The following is a 26,303-nucleotide window of genomic DNA, read 5'->3' as shown; positions in this document are numbered from 1 at the left end:
CACATTTGTTTCTGCATCATTAAGCAAGAAATAATTGTAAAATATCTTGCAATTATGTTAGTGGTGAACGTCTGTGCACAGATGGGTGGTTGTATATATAATGTATGAAGGTTCTGTGTGATCCCCCATCTTCCTTTTTCCTTTGTTGTCTTGTGTGCACATCTTCACCACAGACGACATGCGTTGTTTTTTTCAAGGGCTGTAGTTTAGTCTCAACTGCAGCTCTCAGGACCAGTTTGTCTGACCACAGTTTTAGGAAAAAGAGAAAAGGGAACAATAAAAAAGGGGGGAAAAGGCACACATGGAGGGTGTTTGATTTGGTTGAAACAGCTGTTCTTTTCCTTAGGCCATCATAAGAGCATGCAACAAAGAGAGATCATTTGATCTGTGGCCTGTGCTGTGAAAATCCCTTCTGACACAAGATGCTTGCTTTTTTTGGCTGTAAAACTCTAAATGTAGAGCGTGCAACAAAGAAAACATTATCAATTCAATACTGTTTGTGACCCATCAACCTTCAACCAAAGTGGAGTTAATTCTGCATAAAGGGTGAATATCAACAATGAGACAGAGTGGAGAGCGAAAATTCTAAACACTTTCTTCCCTGTTATCCATCAATCATAGTAGGCCATTAGGCGAGGTGGCAAGCCACAACCACAATCTGTCAGCTTCCACAAATGCTATCATCACAACTCATGCAAGATAAACAACAGAAAGAGCAGACAGAGTGTAGACAGCAAGAGAGGGCACTGATGGTCAAACTGGAAGCTTGCAGTGCAAGCGGTCATCTTCAGATAAAGTCTCCGTGATTGATCAGCTGTGTATTTCATTGCTAATGCCCCATAGAGATCAATTTCCTTCTCAAGAGTTCTGTTGACTGCCTTTCAAGCTTCACATGAATTTCATGAAGCAGATGGTGCCTGTCTGGAGATGCATCCCGGCTGATAGCAAATATGCAATCCAACTGCAGATTGCAGTTTTAGCTAGACACACATTTCTTTGAGGCAGCATTGCTGTGGAAGCAGAAACAATGTCATTGTTTGAGTTAAGTCTCAGTGAGACAAAGAACAACATTTTTTAAAATTTTATAGAATCTCAGTGTAAGGCTATTTAGTACATCTGGCAAATAAAAAGAGAAATTTAAAGCTTTCTACTACATTATAAAAGTGCAGTCTTGTAGGGCTTTTTTTGGCTAAGATTGGGCTTTTGGAGTTTGACTGGTAACATAGCAAGCATGATCCATCTGTGTACAGTAAAGACAATGAGTTTGTGTAGCCTTATTTGACAGAAATGTATGCATTTTGCTGTTATTTCTGACCATTTACTAAACAATCATGCCTACGGTGCTTGTTTGAATGAATCCAAAAGATCCCGTTAACAAAAGTGGTAAGGAATTTATTTACTTTTCTTATTCTCAGTTGTTTTCATTTTGGTACAGGCAACAGTCAAAAGGAAAATAGGGAAACCCCTGACACTGGCATGCAAATAAAAGGTCCAAATACATATTAGTTACATTTAGTAAAACTTTACTGCTGCAATATTTCAACATCTGCTCAAATATATGCCTAGAATTTTAGCTGTCTTATTGTTTCAGTCAGGCTGAGTCTAAAGTAAGCATCTGTAACTTACAGCTAAAACTTCCCAGGTTCCAGAACACCACAGCAACACATCCATAGTGGTGTTGTCTCCCTCACGCTCCTATTAGTTTTATTGAGTGGAATGACTTTGCCCTTTAACATTCTTTTTGGCTCAAGTTGGGTAACCTTAGTTAACTCCCAGTATAGCTCAGGCCCCGCTTCAACCTGAGCCAGAGAAAAATAATAATGTCTCCTGTGTGTATGTAGGGTTTCTTTTTTTTTTTTAACAGTAGACATCCTGACATGTCATTCGAGAAGAAGCAGACGTGTAAATGATAAAATTTATGATAACTAAACTCAGTTCAACTGCTTCTCCATGCTGGAATTGTTCAAACTTGCTGACTGTCACATAGTCATACCTTACAGAAACAATCCAGGGGTATCAAGCATTCAGTTTTTGGGATGTTAAACAGTCCAAGGGTGTAGACAAATTCATCATACAGACTTTAGTCCATTTATTAGCTCTGCTTGTTCCATTTTTTTCTATTAGTCGGGATGTAAGAGATAAAGTATAGAAGGTCCCACATTCTTTTAGTAGAAGAAAAGCTTCCACTGTGATAGGTCAGTATATCTAAAGCTGAAAAAAGCCCTTTAGGCCTAAAAATTTGACACAAAACATGAAATCTATTGCAGTTCGGGTAAATTTCACATAAGACATTAAAGTGCATATCGCTGCAATATACTGGAAGTATAGTTGAGTTCACTGACTAAAATTGAGATTTGCAGGCACCGTGCAAAGACTTACACAGTGCCACTGGTTTCTTGGTTAGGTAAGGTGTAGGCCTTTATTATTGAGAACATTTGAACACATTACAGGACAAAAAGTTCAGGGGTAAGTATTATAATTAAAAATGAATGAATTCCGTTTTGCTGTTTCATTTTCAGGGTTGTGCATTGTGCATGCTGACTCATTTTCCCGCTTTCATGGCTAATAGTAGGAAATCTGAATACACTGTAGCCAGCATTATTGTTATGAATAACAGCAGTGGTTTTCCAACTATGATCAAAGAGGTCTCTTACCTTGCTCTGGAATGAATTCATATACAGCTCTGGTTAATTTTTTTTCTTACAAATCCCACTTTTTTAGTACAGAATAGGATACTTTTTATAATTGAGGCATATGGACACAACACCCCCCCCCCCCCCCCCCCCCCCCCCCCCCCCCCCCAGTATCTCATTTATGTTTTAGGTGTTATTTCACCCAGAATGGGCCTTTAGGGGGTGACTGCACGGGGCAGTCAGGCTAGTCCACATCTAGTAAAGCCAATGAGTCTTTGTTGCCTCATTTGACAGAAATCTTGGCCTTTTCCTGGTATTTCTGATCATTTGATAAACAAAAAATGTCAATTAGGCTTAAATAAGTTAAACACCAATTACCAACTTTTTCTTTTTTTATGGAAGTCCTATCATTGTAGTGCTGCTGAGTTTCCTTCAGTGGTAGCTAAAACCTCTTTAAGTGGTACCAAAAAACCCTCTATGCCAAAAATATTAATTCCTTTTAGGAAACATGACCGAAAGAAAACATCAGGGCTACTGGGAATTACCTAAAGCTTTATTTGCATTATTAGTAGGGAGTGTATTTCTAACGTATATATCGATCATAATCAAGCAGGAACCTCTTTAGCAGAAAAATGGAGCCAATGTGAAAGTGCCAATATTTGCAGTTCCTCAAATGGCTACTTGAGGCTGTCTCCAAAAGCTAGTCGATCTCCATAGACCTCCATGTTAAAATGCCCAGATTTACTGCGGAAATAAACAGTCTGGCGCAAAAATAGCTTCAGTCTTTCTAGTTCATAAGAACAGCACAGGGGTGATGTTTTATTTAACTCACATTTTTAAATCGTATTAAGGTTTACTTGTATGTATAATTAAGGGTGTGAGCTATTTGACTAACATGCATGTCCCAGAGACAGTTGCATGGCCCGACTCAGCTTGACTCACGCTGCAGGTTTTTGTTCATTATTGTGCTAAGCTGAGAGTTAAAAATGCCAAGTGCCGAGACGGTGACGGATGGAGCACCGTATCGCTTGAACTTCAAAATGCTTTTCAGGAAACCTATGGGTGACGTCACGATGTGTTCATCCATCTTTATATGCACTCTATGGACTGTACTAATAACTTGAAAGTCACTATATGCCGTTCACCCTCATGAATTAAGCAGCTGTCTGTGTTATTGTTGGACTACTACCAAAGTACTAAAAATTTAAGAGTTATAATTCAGAACTGAAGTACTGTAAGAGCAGGAACGATCATGGGTCACACAGGGAGACGTCCCCTAATCACCAGCCTCACTTTGGCAAGTGTGTGCTTTATTTCATTCATTACTGTCTGTTAACTTGTCATATTAATGCAAAGCAAAGCTATACTTAGACTCTCTGTGTCACTCCTGCCTCACTACAGGCATTTCACTTCATTCCTACATCACATAACACTCGTGTTTGCAGAAGGAGAGAAATATATAGAGAGAGCAATATCTAAATTAAAAAATAACCAGAATCATTCTCAGACTGAGCTTGAAGCTATATTGAAGCGGATGACCTGAAGTGACCTGCATCTTGGCATTATGTTAAGACCTTTCAGGCTAACGCTGTGAGAAAAAGCCTCTCTGGCCATACATTCTCTCTCCAGCTAAAGCCATTATGACTCCTATATTGGTATAACAATGAAAACTCCAATCTGTGCAATTTTTAAGGCAATGTAATCAATGAAAAAAGCTTCACTTTCCCATTTACGCTACACTTGCTTTTTTTTGTGGCTTTTCTATTCACCATCTCTCTGTTTGTTATAGCTTTTCTCTCTTTTTTTTTTTAACCCAAGACTGCTAAGCCTGCACACACATGATGTCGTGGAGTTTTGATAGCAAATTACAGAATTGATCTGGAGCTCAGCAGGTAATTATCAGCATAGAACTGTGGTGCATATCAATGAGCCCATGCAAAGAGAAAAAAAGAAGACGGTGTTCCTGCTGCACAACTAATATTCTTCATTATGAGCCGTTGTACATCAGTATCTGGGATCTGTGGGGGTAAATTTCCAGCCCACAATTGTTTTTGATTTTCTTCGCTGATCAGAAGAAACCAATTTCTGACCCTTCACATAGGTATGATAAAAACCTGCAGTATAATGGATTATTTCCTCTATCGTGATTCCCCTCCAAAAGGCTCCACAATTCCTCCCCCTCTCTTCCGCTCCTGCTGTTTTCTCTTAGCTCTTTCCTTCTTTCCTTTAAAGCTGAACAAACATCCCACGTCTTTACAGGTACAACACAAAACCGACATTAAAGCAGACGTAACGGCCGACATTATTGGCGCGCTGTTCCCTCCAACAAGGAGACGGCAACAATGATGCTATTCAGTAACCTTGCTGGGAAGTTGGTAGTCACTGCTTGTTGATAGGCAACTCTCTCTCTTTCCCGCTCCCTCTCCAGCGCCGTCTTTCCCTTACTGCCTGTCGACTTAGAAAAGGCAATTAATATTCCTTTGCTGAGTAGAGGCTTTACTTTTAGGCTGATCACGTGGAGCACACTGGCTGCCACCTCCCCGATCCTACAAGTCAGATAATTACCTATTTAGATGTTGCTGAGGAGATGTGTGTGTTCCTGCGTGTTCGTGTGTTGGCCTGCTGCCACAGCTTGTGAAAAGAAGCACCATGAAGTAGAACTGTCACTACGAGTTAGAGACACAGGATGGCTGCGCACCAAGGGGAAAAAAAAAAGCACAGGACACTAAACGGAACGATCAAAGTCACAGTAACAGACTGTGTATGTTCCTGCTCTGTGAGCTCGTTCAGACTCTAACAATGTATTGGGATTTTTTTTTTTTTTGGAGTCGTGGATGCTCTTTTTGAGATACTACATGCAGCAGCCCACAAATTTCATTAGTGTCTCAGGCAATTATGGCGGATCTGATCAAAAGCTGCCATATTTCTGCAGTTAATGGGCTCTGCGTGGAGGCTGCTGAGGTGAAGGGCTTCCTGAAAGGTCAGCTTACTCACCACTGCTGCTGACCCCCTTCAGCTCTACTTACCCACACCTCTTAAATCTCAATCAGGAAAGGGAAGTGTGGCCATTCATTAGCCCAGTATCCAGCGGCTGTCTCTTTCATCTCACCCCTCACGTCCGCACCACCACACAACTGCTGCCCATTGTTTTACCGATCTATCTCCCCTTTCCTCAGCAGAAACACTTGACGTGCACCCCCAAAGGTACAGGGGTCGAACTGCAGGGAAACTGCTATTGAACCCCTCCTGCTCACACACCCACACACACACACACACACACACACACACACACACACACACACACACACACACACACACACACACACACACACCGCTACCTCCCCACCGCTGCCTCCCTATCTGCCTCCTCCATACTTGAAACCATCACAGTCCTTCGATGTCTCCCAGCCCTGTGCCTCTCTCGCTCCCTCTCCCTTTTTTTTCCTCCTCTGCTGCCAATCAGTGGAGCATTTTTCACAGAGCTACTTGTGGCAGGAAAGAATGACAGTGAGCGAAAATGTTTGAGGGCACGCTTGTGTGCTTGTGCACGCGCATGTGGGCAACAAAGCCTTGCGCTAAGCTGAGGGCGGCTCCAAGGTCCCCCCCGAGGCAGAGCTGAGATTGAGTTCATTATTCAGTAGGAGTGGGTTTCCAGGTGTGTGAGGAGAGAGATGGGGAGCTGCTCTGTCTGTGTTTGTGGCTCCTCAAACCCTCCTGTCCACTGGGGACAAGCAGAAAATAATGCAAAGGAGAAAGACTTTAACTGTCACATTTAGACGGACAGCAAGCAGCTGGGCTTTTTTGCCAAGAAAATGCTTTTTTTTGTTTTTTGCTTTATAGTAATATAGATTATCTTGTACTCCTGATGTGAATATGATGCACACTTGAAGCAGCACTTCACCAGAATTCTTATGTATCCCTAGATGGCAGTAGTAAGTTAGACATCAGTGCATTGCCTGCCACAGAAAATAGTGTGTCTTTGAATTTGTGTGAGCATGTGTCTGCTTGTTTGTTTTCCCTTGAGGTTGATAAAGTGTGTTGGTATAATTTCCAAAATAAATTTCAACTAAAACTAATAAAAGAAAAAAAAAAAAAGCTGGATTTTCAAAATGGTCCCGGTGTCCTGCTGTTCCTCACTTACAGGACCAGGGTTTCTCCTTCACTCATGAATAAATACAGATTGCAGGAGAGTTGTTTTTTTTCACTTCTCACACAAAGGCAATTAACTTGAAATTGCTTTGTTGAAACTGCTCCACAAACAGCTTAGCACAAGCACAGGAAATGGCATCACAACAACTCCGTATTTGTGAGAATTAAATGTATGATGTTCATCTCCCCTGAGATGTGCATGAAATTGCATTGAGGGACAATCAGCTCTCACACGATAACATGTTGGTTCACATTAACATTTTCTGTTGACTGACTCTTGTGTGAAGCAAATGAGGAATATCATCTTTTTAAAAAAAAAAAAAAAAAACATCCATATTTAGCAGAGGAAACACAAATGCATTGCATAGTTTTAGTTATGGTCAACTGACTGTGATGGAGACTCCTAAATCAGCCAAATGGTGCTACATCCCGCCGAAGCACACATATGAAACAGCAAGCCTCACCATCATTACAGTGACTGACTACCCTGAGAGAAACAAAGGTGCAATTTGCGTTTTTCAAAAAATGCAAGTCATTTTCGGCATGATGAGAGTGCAGTGATTCATGCAGCAAATGGCCTGTCATCCCACTGCTTGATTAACAAGTACCAAGACCCTGGGGAGCACCCGTGTATCCTCATCACTTCACGGCACTGGCAAAAGGCTGTGCTCGCCCTCTGCAACAAAACCGAACCAACCTCCACTCAGTGCATTTCCCTCTTTTTTCGACTAATAACTGTCAAAAGAAACAAAATGCACGTCGGGCTAGATTTGTCGGCTGACCGCTCGTTGCTCATTCCTCATTTTCTAAAATTGCTTCTGACTTCTGAGCTGAAGCTTGCGGTTACCCAGCTCAGAAGAATGCTGAGGCTCTAAGCTGAGACAGAAACCACAACGACGGCAATGCAAGCCTGATAATAAGCCTGCAGCTATGACAGGGTGAGGCAGGGTCAATACCTGCTACTAATTTTGGAACAGCGGTATCACCGTCTGACACAAGAAGTGCACGGTTTGCATGGTGGGCAGCAGAGCCATCATTCATGTCAGTCGGCGAGAGGAACTCCAAGGGCGCAGTGCTAGAAAACGGCCCACGGAGCGTCACTTCGCGCAGATTTGACCCCGGTGTCGCAGGGGTGGCGAGCTCTGGGCCCGTGTAGCTGCATGTCTGTGTGTGTGCTTGTGACAGGCGAACAGGACCCATCCTGACCCCGTATGTCAGGACCTGCACCGCAAGTGAGTGACATGCAAGGCATGAGTGGCCCGTTAGGCTGCCCTAGCCTCTGCCATTCAGTAGTGCGACTGCCACATGCTCTTGATTCCCTCTGACACATCTGCACTCAAGCCAAGCCTGCTGGACCACGCTGAGCGTTACTCCTACTGACAGGTGCATGAGTCCGTTGTTCATGGCACTGGTCAATTTTTTTTCCCCCTAAAAGGGGCCTAAAATTTGACGTGATTGTGTAGAGCTTTTTATCTAATTAAGGGCAAGGGTGAAAAGAAGAGACAGATAAGCACACCGTATTTCCAAGCGCGCACGGCTGTAGTGCGAGAACATATGAATCATTCAGAACACAAGTAGAGCACTTTATAATCGTCACCAAAAGTTGAAGCGGTTCAGTCAAAAGTCGCCGCTATGATTGCAATGGAAAAATGCAGCCTGCTCTCAGCATTCAAAGCAAAAGAAAAAAAAAACAGGAAGCCTCATGAAAGTATTCATTTGTGGATTTTTTCTTTCTTTCTTTTTTAGAAGCATAAAACAGTGGAATGGTGGCAGTGAGAAATAGCAGCGACTCAATGCGAAAATGCGAAATGTCCTTGAAGACTTGGACTTCCTCATTCTTTGTGACACCTCAATAATAAAACATGACAGATTGTTTCGCTTGAAAGTTAGTAATGTTTCCATCTCATCTAAGATACGTGAAATTATATATATTTTGTGTCACCTTAAACAACGTTTTGCTTAATGAATTTATTACAGTGTGACAGGACATGCCAGCTCATATTTGAGCAGCACTAACTGCTTGGTTCTTGAGTGTATAAGAATATGTTGTGATACCATATGATGCTTTTAAGAGGATACAGCTACTTTTGTACTGATGCAGCTCTGAGTTTCTGTCTGCCATTTGATCAAGAGCCGGTTATTAACAAAGTCTATGCTTGCAGACTTCATTAGCACTGGTCTTTACCTATTAGTATTAGATTTGTTACTTTCCAACAGTCTATTCTCATTGCTAAAAGCAACGTAGTAGATCAATGGAAATAGCAAACTATCCATAAGGTTCTATCAGTGTTTGCAGAGGGATTCTACATGGACTGTAACATCATATGACCAGACTGTGTACAGTCTGCTGTGTGGGCAGTGGCATTAAATGTGTTGTATATGTTCTTAAGCTGGGACAAACATGTCACACACACACAGAAAAAATCTAATCTAGTGGCTGTTCTTAAGCTTTCTATAGTATCAAATGATCTTCATCAGAAAAAAGGATTAATCGAGATGTTTAAATTCAGCTTATATTGTCCTTTTATACACTGACAGACTTCTGTTTTTTTCACATTTAGTTTCAGAATTTCTTTTTTAACATGAAAAATAGCAGCTGATGACTGTTGTTTACAACTGCATGAGTGAATTTTGAAACTCATTGTGAAGCATTACTGTATTTGCTATTGTTTGCAATCTTTCTCTAAGCTTTTTAAGTTTAGGGCATGTTGTACCAACCTGTAAAATACTCCAGTCTAAGAATACATGCAGATAGGTCTGTACTGTAGCTACCTACAAGCAAATAAACTGAGTTACTCCTCCAGCAAAAACAATACCACCTCTGCATTTGACTTCAGTTCGGTCCACAAAATGTCTAACCACTATTTACATATTCTCCACTGTTTACACTGGTCTGCTTCACTAAGTGCACTCGCTTTCTTCCCCCACCACTTCTGCACGATGTTATTCCACTGCGCTCTTCTAAAATTCTCACACATTCAGCTCAGATGCAGCATCCATACTGAGAAACGGAAAACATTCGTCTTGTGCTGGCCAGTGCATTGACACACTGTCAGTGGCAAGGCGGATAAAATCAAAGAACAGCTTAAACATCAAAGCTCACTAAAAAAATAAATAAAATAAAAAATACACAGGCATAAAGACTGAATTATTAAATATTTTGGATTGCTAGGTAATCATTTTTGTGTTGTGTCAGTGTTGGTGACACAATATATACTTATGGCATGTATGTCATTATATTTTTTTTTTATTTAAATCACAGCCCCCCCCCGCCCCCCCCCCCCCCCGTGACACTTTAACCTGCAGCAACAGCAAACTTAAGAAACACTTTGCACAAATCTGTACTTATGTACTGAGTGCATACTTCACGCAAGATTGTGATTATTATCATGTCAGCAAGGCTCACCATTACAGCAGCAAGAGATGCCGGAAAAGAACAGAACGAGGGTGACTGTAACGTCTGACTAAATGGAGGTTCAGCTCAGCAGTCCACATGCATTCCCTCAAAAGAGGCTTTCAAGTTAATTTGCACTTGCTGTTTTCTTTCCCCCCAAGTCCCCCCAAAAAAAGAAATAAACAAATGAAATCACATGTATAAAAGCAGGAAGAAAAGTGAGTGACATTAAACTCGGTAGCCCACCAATTACTCCTCCCATGGCTGTAGATCTGCTAAACGTCTGTCAGTCACCTCAGAGAGGGGCTGGAGGGTCACTCCTTGAACTGCTCATGCGTCAGGCTTCTGTTAAATAGAAGAAAATCAAAATGATGGCTGCATCTGACTCAATTTGGTATTCTCTCATATAGTTCCCGGGCTACTTTTTAGATCTGTGCTCAGCAACAGCTGACTGCAGTGTTCTATGTTGCATATAGTTCACTAGTGACTGTAAGCAGTCCTACAGCTGATGTGCACATTTAATATTTTATACCTGCTATTTCTTCAAGATATGCTTTTTTATTCATCAGTGTACTTTTATGCCTGTACTGTAGACAGCAGTGAAAGCAGAGATTATTCATTCCTCATCCAAAATTCTCGGACTTCTTCATTTTTTTTGAGGACCCCCTGTGAACCCCCGGACCTGAGGTTGACACCCACCTCCACTGACAGCCCGACTAACCAGTCTGATTAATTTCAGGCGAGCCGCGCCACCTTGACTGCATTTAATCATTGAGAAAAGACAGGAAACGTACTCATTCTTTATCCTCCTGCACTCCCACCCCTCTCGCCTCTCCCCCTCCTCCGTCCGTCGGTCTCCCCCTCTCCCTCCCTCCCTCCTCTCTCTGACTCTCGTCCTCCTCTCCTGCCGTCTCCGGTGCGTCTGTTCGCTGCTCCACAGTGGCGGTGTGCATGTGTCGGGGAGCCGGGGGAGCGCTGAGCTGTTCTGCGCACTGGTTCCGCTGGACATCACCGAATAACGGCGCTCGACAACCGGGTGGTTCTGGTGGAGGGGGGAGACCGGACCCGGACCGGGATCAGGACCAGGACCAGGAGAAGCACCGCGGCTCTTTACAGCCCGCTCTCCGAAAACATGTCGGAGTTTTTTCTACTCGCCTTTCTAGCCCTATTCTCGGGATTATTTCCGTGCGTTGAGCCCTCGACAGTGTCGGACGAGGAGAAAGGTAAGGAGGAATTGCGCAGTCCCGGTGAAACTTGGCACCGCGGGCCGGCTTTAGTGCAGTTGGTCACGGGCGCCAAATGCTGAGCAGCTGATCTGAACCCTGTGTTCACCAAAATCACCCATATATGAATGAAGAGTTCACCATCAGTGCTCGTCGTTTCTCTCCATCCAGCGTGGCACTGGAAGTCTCCATCTCTCTTATTTGTTACCATTCAGCCTTGCATTGTCATGCGCCCCAGCTGTCAGATCACAAATCTAAATGCCACCTGTATAATAACCACCACTGCATGTGCGTTTAGCCAAATAATAAAGCCAGAGCGCATTTTCAGGAACATTCTTGAGGAAGCCAGGAGAGACTCGGCGGCTCTGACTGCAGGTGCGTAGCGGCGCTATCTGACAACGCAGCAGGTGAAATATCCCTGTGCCAAAGTGTAATTTGTTTCTCTCCGAGCCGAAAGCGTCGTATCTCTGCCGTGGGATCATTGCAACATCGCATGCAATTGATAGGAGCAGCGGCGTGCGGTCGGATCCACGGTGCAGCCTCATGTCGTTGGGAGATCATTTCGGGAAGGGGCATATTGGGTTTGAATCATGTCACATAATTACAGCGTTTCTGTAGGTTATGCGTGCAGAGTGCTGTCTGACTGCCTCTTCACAAACTGTATTTCTGTGGGTGTCAAAAGAGGATGTAAGGATCACTCACTGACTGAGCCGTGCCAAGCGAACTGGCTTTACCCATTAGGCTCCTGTTTGTGTCTCTCCTTTTTGAAAAATGATTTGCACAATTGAGTTCAAGCACATTTTTGATTTATCTTCAGCTGCTACATTCACAGACAGCTACTTATTTAAAGTGGCACAGATGCAAGATTTATAACCTGATCCTCAAGGATGAAGCAATCAGTGTACTATTTGGTTCTCATCAAAGTGTGAATGTTGCCTTAATAGTTCAGCTTTTCCATTCTGCCTTTTCAGAGTATGATGAATACGGGTCAGCATGCAAACACGTTGGCCTATGGGGTCATAATATTTGCAGTGATGTGACACATTCTATAAGAACAAAGCAAACTATAAACTATAAATGAATGCTTTCTTGAAAGATTTTATTTATATATATATATATATATATATATATATATATATATATATATATATATATATATATCCCCGTGGAGGTCAAAGTTCTACGACTCCTCAGTGAGGTCCAAGGCTGCTCGGCTTGTTGTGAGACTATCACAAATGTCACCAAGTGCGCTGCAATCACAGTGGGCAAAGGAGAAAAAAAAAACTAACAGTGTCTACCTCACTCTGTGCATGAAATGAAAAAGATGGATTTGTCTCTTGAACTCCTTGAGAGTGCCCCTGCTCTGTGGGAGGTGAGGGTACAGGGAGGCACTGAGCTTTATTAGTGCTGAATCAAAATGAAAAATTACAAGCTATCGCCATGCCTCATCTGGGCCCGTGTAACAATGTTTAAATTAAGAACTGTTACGATGGAAATAGATTCACACGTGTGCACTCAGAAAGTTAGGATCTGCATCTCTGTCTGCTGTCCTGCTCCATTTGCCCCGAGAATAAATGAAGGCTCTTGTAGCTGCGTCTAAATGGATGGTAATGATAATAGCATTTCTTATTTCTTTCAACACCAAAGCTGGTTGTTAGCCTAATTAGTCTGAAATGAATTTGCTTTGTGGTGGCAGCGTTGTTACGTTGAATGCCAAGTAGTGAGCCCATGGTTTGCTCTGCATGAATTAAAAGGGTTTCCAAAACTCACTCCTAGAACGGCATTCTCTGTTTGAAATGCTTCCACTATGCTTTTTTTTTCTCCCCCTTTCTTATCACTCGTGTCCATCTAACATTGAGCTGGTTGACCTGGCCTGGCCAACATGGCAGCACACTGCTGATCCGACAAAATGACAGGCTCGAGAAATTTGGACACACCACAGAAACACTCTGTTATTTTTTTTTTTTTTTTTGGAAAAAAAAAGTCTGAATATCCTTGATCTTGTGCAGTGACCTCAGCTCCAGATAAGCATCATCAAGCGCAAACAGCTCAAGGTTGTTTGTAATGTATACCCTATTTAAAAGTTGATAGTGGAAGACACAGATAGGTCCATGCACTAATGCAGGGAAGACTGCCTTTAGGAGCTAATTAAGAGAGATAGTGAGATAGTATCGCAGAAGTGTGTGTAAATGCCTGTGTGTGCCTATGTGTGCAAAGGCCAGCACACACAATCAAGATGAGCGAGAACTCATTCAGTGTCTATGTGCAGGAAGTTGATCATTAGAGATTTCTGTAAAAAAAAAAAAAAATGTTCTTGAATGTAAGAATGTTTCCATCTGTCGAGCTTATTATTTTTTAAATTGGTCTTTTGTAAGTCCTTTATTAAATCCTATTTTTATCAGGATGAACTTTAAGCTTTCTTCTTCTACAGGGTAGGTTTTATTTAAATTTTCCATACTGTATACTGCTTAGAATTATATAATAGTACATGTAGTGCTATAACTGAAGTTTCCTATACAAGTCTCATGTTTTGATACTTGTATTTAGGAGTGTTTTGTAATAGGATGGATTCAATGTTTGGTACGGCATAGAAAGAAAAACTAACTACTACCACTGTGAGTCCTCCTCCTACTAGTTTTACTAAATGTTTCCTTGGCAAAAGAGCAATTTTTCCAACCCTCTGCTTCTTGGATCATGATAGTGTCACTTAAGTTAAGGACTGTCCCAATTTCTTTGAATTGTCAAAGCCACGCTGCAAGTGTTACAGCAATTGCCAAAGCAAGAACAGCCTTTGGCAGACGGAGGGCTTGACAGAACAGCATACGACTATGGATGCGGCTGAAAAGTGTATAAAGCTGTAGTCACCTCATCTTTTTTGTATGCATGCGAGACTTGGACCATTTATAGTTGCCATTTGAAAACGCTGAACTGTCTTCACCTCAACTGCCTGTGGCGCCTCACAGGCAGCATCGTAGACTTAAGATGGCAAGACAAAGTTCCCGACTTTGAAGTGCTGAAGCAGGCAGAAACAGCCAGTATTAGTGCTACCATCATGAAAGCTCGACTCAGGTGGTTAGGGTACCAGAGAAGCGTCTGCCAAAAATGATTGTTTAGAGCGAGCATGCCCAGGGGGAAAAGCAAAAAGGGCGTCTATGTAAGCGTTAAAAGTACTGCCTGTAGTTGTCATTGAGACGTTCATGCATCAATTTACCAGACTGGGATTGATGGTGCCACCTCATTGCAAAACCAACACTTTGACTCTCACAAAATTTGTAAAGCAAAGGCCATTCACCAAGTAACAAAAACAGGTCAGGAACCATACAGGAATCTGCTTTTACTCAGAAACTCATCAACAGTGTGGGAAGAAATTCTGGATCTGCATTGGGCTCATTAGCAGTTTCAGAGTTAACAAAAACAACCTGAGATGTAGACTGAGTGGGCAGTCACCTGTGCTGTACCAACACGATCTGTGACTCTGCTTTGTGTTGCTAAGTTAAATAAATTGTCAGGTTTTGCACAATGAGAAGACGGAGGAGGTCCAAGTGCAGACAGAAACCAGGCATGCAGGAACAGTCAGGTGCTTTTATTAAGCTAATGGTGAAAACTGAGGCTCAAAGGTAGACAGGTACAGTCATCAAAGACAGGAAGGAACAGGAGTCTGATTACAAGCAGCCTGCAACCAAGAATGATGATCTGACTAAAACTAAGGCTAGATGGTGGGTATATACAATGGGGCTGATGGGGGGAGCAGGTGAGGTGCGTGTGAATGTCAGGTGGAACCAGGAGGAAAGTCTGAGAAAAATCTGGTGAGTGCATGGACTATGACAGAAGGCAAGGGTTGAAAATAACAAGGCTGCGACTCAAACAGTAGCATAGATGTTCACTCTACTTACTGTCACTATTGTATTCTTATTGATTTAATACGGCTTGAACGCTGGAAAATTGGTCACTAAATTGCAGCTGGACTTGATAAATTGCAACCAATTGGAGATTATGTAAATCTCTTTCCCTTAAAACCTCTAAACCAAATAATCTCTCTCTCTTGGTTGGTTCAGAGGTCCTTCTGAGGCATTTACCCTAGACTGATTTGCTGTTACATGAAGATCAGGGTGTCGTTTTTGTAGAACTGTTTGCTAGAGACTCGTGGTTGACCTTCAAAAGGTGGACTGAGTTCTATTTTCATAGCTGTTTCACATGTTTTTCTGGAACCCATTAACACAAAATGAGCCCGCCAGCTGTGAGGCCTCCTTTGTAGCTCGATTTTCTGTCCACATCCTGTTCTGACGCCGCTGCAAAAGTGTCCACCTCAGCAGTAGGGGATCCTCAGGACGGAAAGTGGCCGAATCTCACCCGGCTACTCTGTCTTCACCCAGTGATTGGAGAAACCACATGTAGATTCCAGCTAAAACTGGGCTGGAAAGAGTAAATAAAGTGAACGCAGAGAACTGTATGTACGGAGAGAGCGGTCTGAATAGAAGCTGATGTTCTAGTCAGCACAGTGTTTCATCTTGTAGTCAGAAGTCAGTGAAGAAAAACTTGTGAAGTGGGCACTGACTGGTGTTGTTATTGGCATCCATGTCCTGTGAACTGCACTTCAGGTGCTTTTTATTGACTATTGCCTCACAAGTTTGTCTTGGCTAGAAAAGCAGACAAGTGCTCAGAACAGCCTGTCAGCTTGTAACGTGGAGAAGGTCAGCTTCGGTTTGTACACGAGCAGATTAAGCACTTCTACCAAACCCCGATGCTTGTTTCTTCCCCCCCAGATGTACTATAAGCATCATAGCAGTCATGACAGGATTTCTTAGGTGTGTTCGAGACAAGTGCTTAGACAGCGTTTTCTGCAGGACGGCGTTCAGTCTTTTATGAGCTATGAAAAGACATTAAAACAGCTGACACATCTATCTGGTGATGTCAGCTAAGTGTTGCTGTCATTGAGCTCTTACATCTATCTCGGGGCAGAGGTGAAGTATGGCCTTCGAGCTGCAGAAAGGAATCAACTGCCCCACCCCACATGCCTCATCATGGTGTACAATATGATGGTGGGGTGGGGCTGACTGCAATAGAACAAAGTTATCGAATGAAGCTGTTGGTTTTTTGATAGTGTCACTTTTAATATTGCCTCTCACTGTCTTAATGGGTTACAATTGAATCAGTAATGGATTGGCTCAGGTTGTGAAAGCCGGTGGCTGTAAATTGACTTGTTGCATTGATTACCAATGGAAGGAGGAGCTTCATTTTTGACCCACATGATCTAGTTTGGTTAATGTTGGAGGCAGACTTAATTATGTGGGTGTCATGGGGATTCTTATTAGATTTTTTCCCCCAAAAATGATATATAATTTAAGATGTGAATAATGAATCAATAAGTTTTTTTTTTTTCTTTTAGAGAAACGCCATGTTGCTGGAGTTAAATCTAAGAACTGGGCTCGGCGGTATACTGAAATGGCTGCTGGTTCCAAAAAAAAAAAGTGTAGATAAATTATTAATGGAAGAAAGCATAACTGTTTTATTGCCAAATATGCTAATGAAAATAGCGCTCATGGGGGCAGTGGTGGGATCCACTGCTCCTCTCGTAAGATGAGTTGAGTATAAGGTCATGACGAAGTGACGGATGAGATAGAATGCATTAAAAATGAAATGTATGGGTGTTGTAATGTGCATTGTCAAAGGAGTAAACCTATGGACATACACAAGTGAGGCCATATACTTAAAGACAAGTTCAACAGACCGAACAATAAAACGGCCTTGTGTGTCTCCTTCAGCAGCGCACTTAACACGGGCTACCTTGGTAGTTAAAGTTAGTATGCAGCTGGGTGTGAGGGTTGAGGCCTGAGTTAAGCAAACATCTTTCTTGAAGTGTCTCGCAGGGGGGGAAAGTGTCTCCGTGTCAGGCTAAAAGTCTGTCTGTCAGTTTGAAGGGGTGAACAGCTCGCTGGATGGAGGCAGCACCCTGAGGAGCTACCCCATGCCAAACGCTGTGTGCTCAGCATGTACAGAAGTACAATGCAGCAGCAGTGGATCCTTGTACTGTAGATCCATTGCTTTCACATAGCTCCTCCATTACATCCAGACTACACAACTGCAGCTTCTCCTTTTTGTCTGCTTGACTTGGCGGTATACGTTCACTGAAATACTGAGATATCCAGGACCTTTCCCTGTAGAGGTTATGTTGCCATGGGAATTGGTAGTGTAAAGCTCTGTTCAAATATAAGGGGGTGCTGGAGCATTAACGGCACTATTTTATAGTTTAACCTTACACTTGACAGGGTAGTATTTTTTATCACGGATGTGTGTTGTCTATAGAAAACGGACAGCTTTGTGATTGATAACCTGACTGGTTGGTCTGCTGTTTGCTCACCTAAGTCACCCTGATGGAGGTGTCTGCTATTATTCTGCACTTCAAGTCTCCAGACTGACAAAATGATACAAGAAATGCCGTATTAGTGTTATGAGCTGTCAAATTGAACATGATAAAGCGTCGCGTTAATTTACAAAACCGTTAAGGGGCTGCCGTTTTCTGTGTGTGTGAGCTGGTAGAGGCAGCCTTCACTAGTGGGAACAATTCACCCTGCATGGAGAGTTTTCTCATTGTTGTTTGAAGAAGCTGTTATATTTCTTGGCACAATCACTTTCAAATATTAAACTGGCAATATGGAGATCCCCCGGTTAATATATGAGCTTGTGTGCGCAGAGACTATGGCCCAACCCCAACAACAAGCATCTCACTGATTAATACTTTAAGATTTGATTCATCGCTTTGTGTGGGCAGAGAACGTTTCCTGCTGGTGTCCATACCAGACATATCAGAAATTAATTTCGGCGAACAGACTGAGAGATGGATGTTTTACTGTGTCACAGCATTACAGTGTGATTAACAGTGATCTGCTCAGTGAATTTTGGAAAAAAAAAAAAAAAAAAGGTCGACACCGGCACTTCTGACCAATCTGTAGGTCACAAGTGCCGGTGTCGAGCCCCCCGAGTGGCAACGGTGGTGGCCAGAAGACCAGAGAGAGGGCTGCTGAAGCCTGGCTGGGGACTCTCTCTCCCAGCTGCCACCTGGCACAGGCCGAGGGCTCAGGGCCCCATCATGCAGACTTGGCTCGGAAAACCAGAACAGGGGAGGGATTCATCCATCCCCCAACAAGCTTCATTCAGCAGACAAACCTAAGGCCAGTTGGTAAAGCTGCGCTGCGTTCTTCTTAACAGAGATATTGGCTCATAGAGCAATTAGGAAATATTGGACCACTGAGGTGTTTCATTTTAATGCACACCTCTGTAATAATCCACAATTTCCCGTCATGGATTTAAACATAAAAATCATCCGCAGTAACAGCTAACCAGAGAACTGACAATATTTTGTCTTCTGCCTGATTAGTTTTTTAGTCATTCTCACAACTCATTGCCTTGAAGAGCTGCAACGTTGCTATTAGTGAATACAGGGAATTAAACGATCTTTACTAAACATCCAGAGCAGTGTACGGTGAATATTTACATACGGCATTTATGGTTTGGTGGTCAGCTAACAAGCTTAGCAGCACACACAGAAAAATATGTGAACACACGGACAAACGCGTGCACATACACAAATTAAGCCTTACTGTGAGTCTGTGCCCTGTCTGTGTTGTGGCTGCCGCGCCTGGCAGAGCTCGCTGGATTTCAATCCAGTTAGATGGAGGATAGAAAGAGAAATTACTGGCATCATTGCATCATTTTCATGCCTGTGTGCAAAGCAATGAGGGGCTACCTCAAATGTGCTTCTGTCAAGAGTCTTGAGGCTGCACTAAGGATACCTACTAGTCGGATTCTTTCAATATCATTTCGGACGAGTCAGACTAAGTGTATATCCAAGCCCGGTGGTGCACTAAAAGAGGCTTTGGGGCCTAAATATTTGTGAGCTTGCCACTAAGGATGAATAATTCAATGCACTTTGATGGTGTAACGCATGAATTGAAAATCACAGATAAAAACCGTACCGCTGCCCTCACCTACACCTGCAGCAGAGACACAATTCGCTCTCAACAGCTGTGATACTGTTGGCCCACGAGGATTGAGTTCAGTCTTGTGGCAGCACTATCACTGAGTTACTTTGTGTTAAAATTAGATTGCCAAATGCATCACCACCAGCTGTCATCAATCTGATTCAGTATGATTCCCTAACATGCTTCCGAGCTGCTATTGATCTCTGGTCCCCGGCACCCTCCCGTCTCACACTGTGTTGGATTGGGAGTCCTATTAACTGCGCTCCCATCAATCACAGTTCACCCATGTTTGTTTGTAGAAGTCTTTGATACGATTAGAGCAGTACTCTCAAGCTCATGCTATGTGTTTTTTTTTTTCCTCCTCATTCCATTCCTGGAGTCTGCTGGTTTGAAATGCATGCAGTCGTTCCCTTCTTGCTGTAGTGATGTGCCTCACTGCTCCGTGGCAGAGACCAGAGATTAAGCACTTGGGCCTCAAACATGTCGGCTGTCACAGGTATCTCTTGCCGCTCAGAGCCTGATAAGGGCCACTTGTATGTGAAACAGCCCTTGCCAAGAACAAAACCTTTGAGAAATAATAAAAAAAAGCCTTGAGGAGCTGCTGAGATTTAATATGTTTCTTTTAAAGAGTACATTCCTATGATTGCTGCTGTGGCCTTGTTCATGTCAACAGTTGAAGATCGGTTTCAGCATTTTATAAATTTATTTTTTTAATTTTGTAGAATGGTTGACAACTCTTGTTGGTCCTCCTTGCTTTCACATGCATACGTCACATTTTACGATTGCTTTAAATAACTTATGCTATACCTGATTAATTCCAAAATACAGAACTCTACCTGAGGCGTGCCATTCAGGTGAAAAAAGTAATTTAACACAAGGGATGAAGCCAGCATTAAGTTTGAAAATGATTTCCAGAAGGAAGCAATTTATTTTTTTCCCGGGAAAAAAAGGAACACAGTGATTTAACAGCCATCAAGCCTTAGCAGAGATACTAGGTGCGGCATCCTAAACCTTTCTCTGCATCATTAGGATGTGTGTTTTGTCAGTAACAAACACTAATACTGTAAAGAAATCACATTTATGGAAAGTTATGTTGTTAATTTTAGCAACATCTACAGAGTCATATGTGGTTTTCATTTGCATTTATTTCAAGATAAAACATTTCATAATGAGTGCAGTCAGTCTATCCTTGCTGCATATTACAAGTTAGAATTTGGTAACGTTTAAAACCAATTTGGAAAATGTTCCAGCTGAATCAAAAATGAACTTATACACTAATGACTTCATAATTAGTTATATGAACTCAGGCAAACTGAGTCATTCTCCTTATGTCTTTTTAATGACATCATGATTAACTTTGATTACTGATTAGTTTATAGAGCTTTTTAATCATAGATTTCAGTTACCCTTTGTGCAAAGTGCAACATTTGTTTTTATTAAGTTGTATGAATTTCAGTCTATTCATTTGGTTTAGTCATTTCATACACGTACTTGATTTAAAATATTTTATAATTTGCCATTTCAAAGGTTTTTTTTCATAGTTTTTTTGTTCATAAAAAAACTTCAAGGAACATTTATTGCTGTATTTATACTGATTTTATCAGCATATAGTAATCAAAAGGCAGGGAAACACATGGAAAAACTATTTACAACTTTGTCAAATGTTAACACACAAGACAACCACAAACACACCGAAGAGCAATTTAGTGTCTCCACTTCACAAAACTTTCATCTATTTGGATTTTGTTGGAAACCACTTAACCATTATGAAAGTCATTAAGACTTAACACACACGCACAAAAAAACACCGACCCAAGTTCATGTTCAGAAATTAGTGAGAAAAATGTTAAAAAGGCCATTGACTTGAGTGAAGTGAAATTCAAATGAGAAATGTTATCCACTGCAAAATATGTGTGTGTGTGTGTGTGTGTGTGTGTGTGTGTGTGTGTGTGTGTGTGTGTGTGTGTGTGTGTGTGTGTGTGTGTGTGTGTGTGTGTGTGTGTGTGTGTGTGTGTGTGTGTGTGTGTGTGTGTGTCTGCAGAAAACAAGAGGCATCTGTGTGCTCATGCAAAAGCAGTAATGAGGTGTAAATTGAAGTTCATGCAGTGGGAGGTGACCATTCATTGGTAGAAAATGATCAAGTAAAGGTCACAGCGAGACGGTGCTCCGCTATTGGGAACACATTAGCTCGCTGTCACAGCCATCATGAGGTAATGGCTGAAAATACTACTGAATGAACAGGTGAGGTCATGGCAACGTGTAGTAAACCCTTGTTTTGTCAGTATGACTGAGGGTACTGTAAAGTGGTGACCTCTTTTTTTTTAATTGCTTCTGTATTAAGCAATTGGTGTGAAGAAACATTTGGTTATGCTAATGGAAATGTCTTGTTTTCCTCTGATGTATATGTTTTCTCAACAAAAAGGGGCTGAACATTAGGCATCAAATAACAGCAGAATTTTAGAAAAATACAGAGAGACTCATGATTTAATGTGCTCCATATTATACATATGACCGAGGCATTTAATATCCAGTTCTGTCTGCAACAGTGATGCTTTTCAAACCCTTTCAATATTGCATGTCGAGTGACCATATAACATAATTTAAACTTTGACTTGTTATTTGCGATTCAATCAGTGCAGGCCGGTTTGTGTTCAGCTGATGCGTTTGTGAGGTTAATACTGTGGATGACTGTTGTGAAATTATTGTCTCATCACACTCACTGGAGGGCTGTTATTGTTTTAATATGCTTGTCTGCCTGACCATCTTCTGTCTCTCCGTCGCTCTCTCTCTCCCTCTCTCTATTTTCATCTCTGTCCAAGAAATTAATAGCCTTCGGTGGATGAAAATCACTGGAGCAACTCTAGCAGCAGACCAGTGGTATTTTAGAGAGTGCAACATCCTCTCAGAAATGTTTTATCTCTGTCAGACGATGGAGGCCGTCACACTGAGATGATATTTACGCTGATGTGTAGTAGGCATGGGCTGTTGTGGAAAGCAACAGATTGTGCGCGACTTGTTTGGTGCCATAGGTGTTAGTACTGTTGAACTGGGTGTTGTTCGCACGTTTGTTGTGTTCTTCTGAAGTAACAGTTTGAAATTGTTCAGTTACTGTCACTGCTGTCTTTGAAGAAAAGTTTGATGTTTGACACGTTGTCGACTCTGATGAGACGCCACATCTCGTCTGATCCTTAGAGATTCGCTTCATCCTCAATAACCATGAAGCACCAATAGAAAAAACTACATGGTTTAAAAAAAAAACCCAACAAAAAACAGCTCACAATTAAACACCCAACCCTGTTAATTTCTCTTTTTGGGGTATATCCTGTAGTTTTGGTTTATTGTAGAGGATTTGCAGCATAATGTGATGTATCATAATAAGCTGGCATAAGAGGAACAGATGAAAACAGAAAACAAAAAATGATCATGATCTGAAATCATGTAACCAAATTAAAAACTTTTAGAATCAAGTTTACCGCACTCTCTCGTGTTCCAGCTGGAACCGGGGCTAATTGTCTAGTCCCAATAGTAGACACTACTTGTGATTCCACCAGACCCACGCTCTGCTTAGCTAAAAATACGCACCGTTGTTTTTGGTTGACAGAAGCTGCGTAAAGTTGCACAGATTAGATCAAGGAAATCAGGCATAATGGCAAAGAGAATCTGGTTCATTTTACCAAACACAACACTTTAGTGTGGGCTTCTGATCATATATCACATCACTGTATCAATCTCATTACGGTTTAAGTTTTTATTTACTTATTTTCCCCAGGTTAAGAAACAGTCGGGTGTTCTTCTGCTAACATGTACATGTATGTAAAATATAGAAACAAAGTAATAATGCAAACAGTTCTACACAGCCACACATTTTTGATCCATGTCACACATAATTGGATTTACTGGTATTAACTTTGTAGAGCACATCGCAACAAAGTAGAAACTAATTAAAACTGGCAAAAAAATAAGCACAAAGGTCAAAATAACCAAATCAACAAAACCCTCAAGAAAATCAGGCAGACAAAACACTGGTTCTGAAACTCTCTCATGAAAGTTTGAAGCCGTGTGAAGGTTGGAACAAAGCCGTGCTGCAGATCTGACGTCATAAACCCACGTCTGGCTAGACCTGAGCCCATGATTAACCCGGCAACGTGGGAGAGACGAGCTTTGAGTAGGAGTCGCATTCAGTCTGAACCGTAGAAAATTGATTTGCAATGTCTGTACAGTCAGAACAGTCACGGCAACCTTGTGCAAACTTGACATGAAAACCTTTGCATGCTCAGTTGCTCGAAAACAAGATAACGAACGACGCTGAATGACAGAAATAACATGCGGACTGCAGTTTTTCCAACCTTGTAAGCACACACTGCTTGTGCAATGAGCATTGCTGATTCATGCAGAGCTACAACAGAACTATACACATTTAAAGCAAGCATAATGAATGTCTGCAGCTTTGGGCATGATTCAGTAAAAGACTAGAGGATGTTCAATGGCAATGTTTTTGAGTATTGAGTGCAGGGAGTCCAGGGTTTAATCTAGTTATTAATCTTTGCAGATAATGATTAATCAAGACCTTGTTTTCTCAGTGGTATGTGAAATGTCAGAAAACAGAGAGAAATGGTCATCCTGTACAGAATTTTCTTGAGCCCAGACTGTTACTCAGAATGTATGTTTTGTTCAAGGAAAAGCCCGAATCCCATTCAGTTTCTGGTCAAAGCAGACACAGAAATGCAACAAATTCTCATATTTGACAGTCTGGAACTAAGGAATCATTGACATTTTGGCCTGAACATAGTTGTCAGCTCCTTTTGAACAGCCAATTGATTAAGTGACTAACACAGGTTCATGCTGACATTTCTAAAATGTTTTTCTCTGTAAAAGAAACGCCCACACACACAATATAAAAGCCAGCCACATCTGTTAAATTAAATCAAAGGGTTATTAGCAGATATAAATCAAAAACATTCCAAAAATAAATACCGTATCTTCATTTACACTTTGACTTTCATTTAGAGCAGTTAGTCCAATAGACATGTCTAATGATGACGCTGACAGAGTGTTGATTTAGTGGTGATTGTTCTTAAAGTGTGCCGTCTCGTGGCTCATGACTTTGGCTCAATCAAATGGAGAGCAATTACATTTTGCCCTCTGTTATTAACCTCCGAGATTGTACAACAATCAAGATCGTTCTGCCTTGTGTGAATTAATGTCATGAGACACTGTAATGACAGTAATTGGCTATGCGACTCTTCTCCTAATCTCTTATGCAGAGGTAGAAATTACCTGACAAGTAGCTTCTATAACTAAGCGACCTCTCCGGAGGTACAGCTCACCAAAGCAGCCTATTAGCTGTGTTGACAAGTACGCCGTCTTGTCAGGTGTGTCAAGTCTTTTTCTGCGAAGCTCCTTTAAAGTGACTACAGCACGTTAAAAAAAAAAATCAATTCTAAAAATAAACAGTTTGACGAAGAGATCATCTTCAAGGGCTGTCATCATCAGTTGTGGCAAGCATGACATGACAGTTCTCATTTTTAGCTTCTCTCCTCTTGACCTTAGTCTTGTTCAGCTAACCAACATTTTCATGTCTGACTCGTATTTACCACGGTGCTCTGATTCAACATTCCTAACGGTCGGTCAAGACAAGGCAGATCAACTCCCTGAAGTCTGTGTTGCAGCAGCTACAATCCAGAAATGAAGTCTGGAGACATTTCTAGGCAGCCTGTGTTTTCTGAGTGTACCAGTTTTTCGATTTCTCTGCCATCACGCCAAGCTCCCCTGACAAAGTTATCAGAGGTCAGGGTCCAGCATCTGTCTGCCCGAGACGCTCCTCACACAGGACATGCTGCTTATCTCTGTGGTTACAGTATCCCTAAGGAGGTCTGGGGGCGATGTCTCTTCCAGGGCTGAACTTGCCAGACATAATTTAGACCTGGACAATGACTAAATATATTTATATATTAAAAAATAATGCTGTAATTGTGTTCAAAAAATGGTGATTCGGTATCTATAACTGACAGCCATAATGACCATATGAAATGGATGAGGACATTTGATCAGGCATCAACTGTGTGACCAATCTACGTCAAAGCTATAATAAGACATTTTCAGGAGGTGGCATCTTTGCATTATTGCTAAGAATTAAAGAAGGTGATCGCTACCATTCCCCTATCCAACCCGTTCTTATTTCGAGGGGGTCAAGCACTGCCATTTTGTCAAAGCCTCTGGCGTCTCAGAGATACAAGGTTTCCTTTGGGGTTGGTGCCACCTTCATCTATATATGGCACCAATGAACGTATAGGAGTCTTTGTAGTTTAAACGACTGATCTAAGGAGACTGGAAGAATGGTGGTGGTGTGAGTTACAGGACACAGGGACCAAGAGACTGAGGTTTGTGTCTTGTGTGGGACCATTATTTAGTTCACCAAATTTTGTTTAGTTCTGTTAGTTTTTTAAAGTTCAAAACTACATCAAAATACAGGGAAAGACCATGGTTTGAGTTCAAATCCACAACGTTAAGCTCATGCATACAAGGCAAACTTTTCATAATCTGAAAAGGAGCAACAGTGACAACACCAGCTGAGAAAATCTGCAACACCAAAGGGTCCTGAAAAAATAAGCCATAGGCAGCAAGTTGGGAGTGAGACCAGGCTGTCATATTTTTGTATTAAATACCCAGAAGTTGATTAGCTTAGTTTAGCATAAAGACAGAAATTGGCTTGCATGGCCTTTGTTCAAAAGATTTAAAAAAAGAAAGAAAGAATCCACCTACCTGAACTTTAACAGCCTACTAAACACATTTTACCTCACTTCTTTAATGTGCATTAAAGTGAAAAGTCATGGTTTTTCCTTCATGCAAGTCACTATGCCTGACGATTCTCTTTTTACCACATACCCCCATGAAAAGCTTATTTCATATATTGGGTCACTTGGTT

At 41.7% G+C, this 26,303-nt stretch overlaps 1 protein-coding gene across 9 annotated transcripts in view; it reads left to right on the top strand.

The window, feature by feature from the left end:
- Window positions 1-11,047: 11,047 nt before the first annotated feature.
- The window catches only part of lrp1bb (low density lipoprotein receptor-related protein 1Bb), a 279,672-nt gene continuing 264,416 nt past the window's right edge, over window positions 11,048-26,303 (top strand). For 6 of the 9 annotated variants that reach the window (XM_035952735.2, XM_035952732.2, XM_035952731.2 and 3 more), the window contains exon 1: window positions 11,049-11,399. In XM_035952735.2, coding sequence (XP_035808628.2) covers window positions 11,309-11,399 — 91 coding nt within the window. In that variant the 5' untranslated portion in view covers window positions 11,049-11,308. Of the gene's footprint in view, window positions 11,400-26,303 lie in introns of all 9 variants that reach the window. The other 3 variants (XM_035952736.2, XM_055015178.1, XM_035952733.2) reach the window with 1 other exon arrangement.

Source organism: Amphiprion ocellaris, chromosome 11 (genome assembly GCF_022539595.1).
Source record: "Amphiprion ocellaris isolate individual 3 ecotype Okinawa chromosome 11, ASM2253959v1, whole genome shotgun sequence".
Classification (NCBI taxonomy): Eukaryota; Metazoa; Chordata; class Actinopteri; family Pomacentridae; genus Amphiprion; species Amphiprion ocellaris.
Note: the sequence above shows the minus strand (reverse complement) of the source record. Positions and strands in the feature narration are given on the sequence as shown.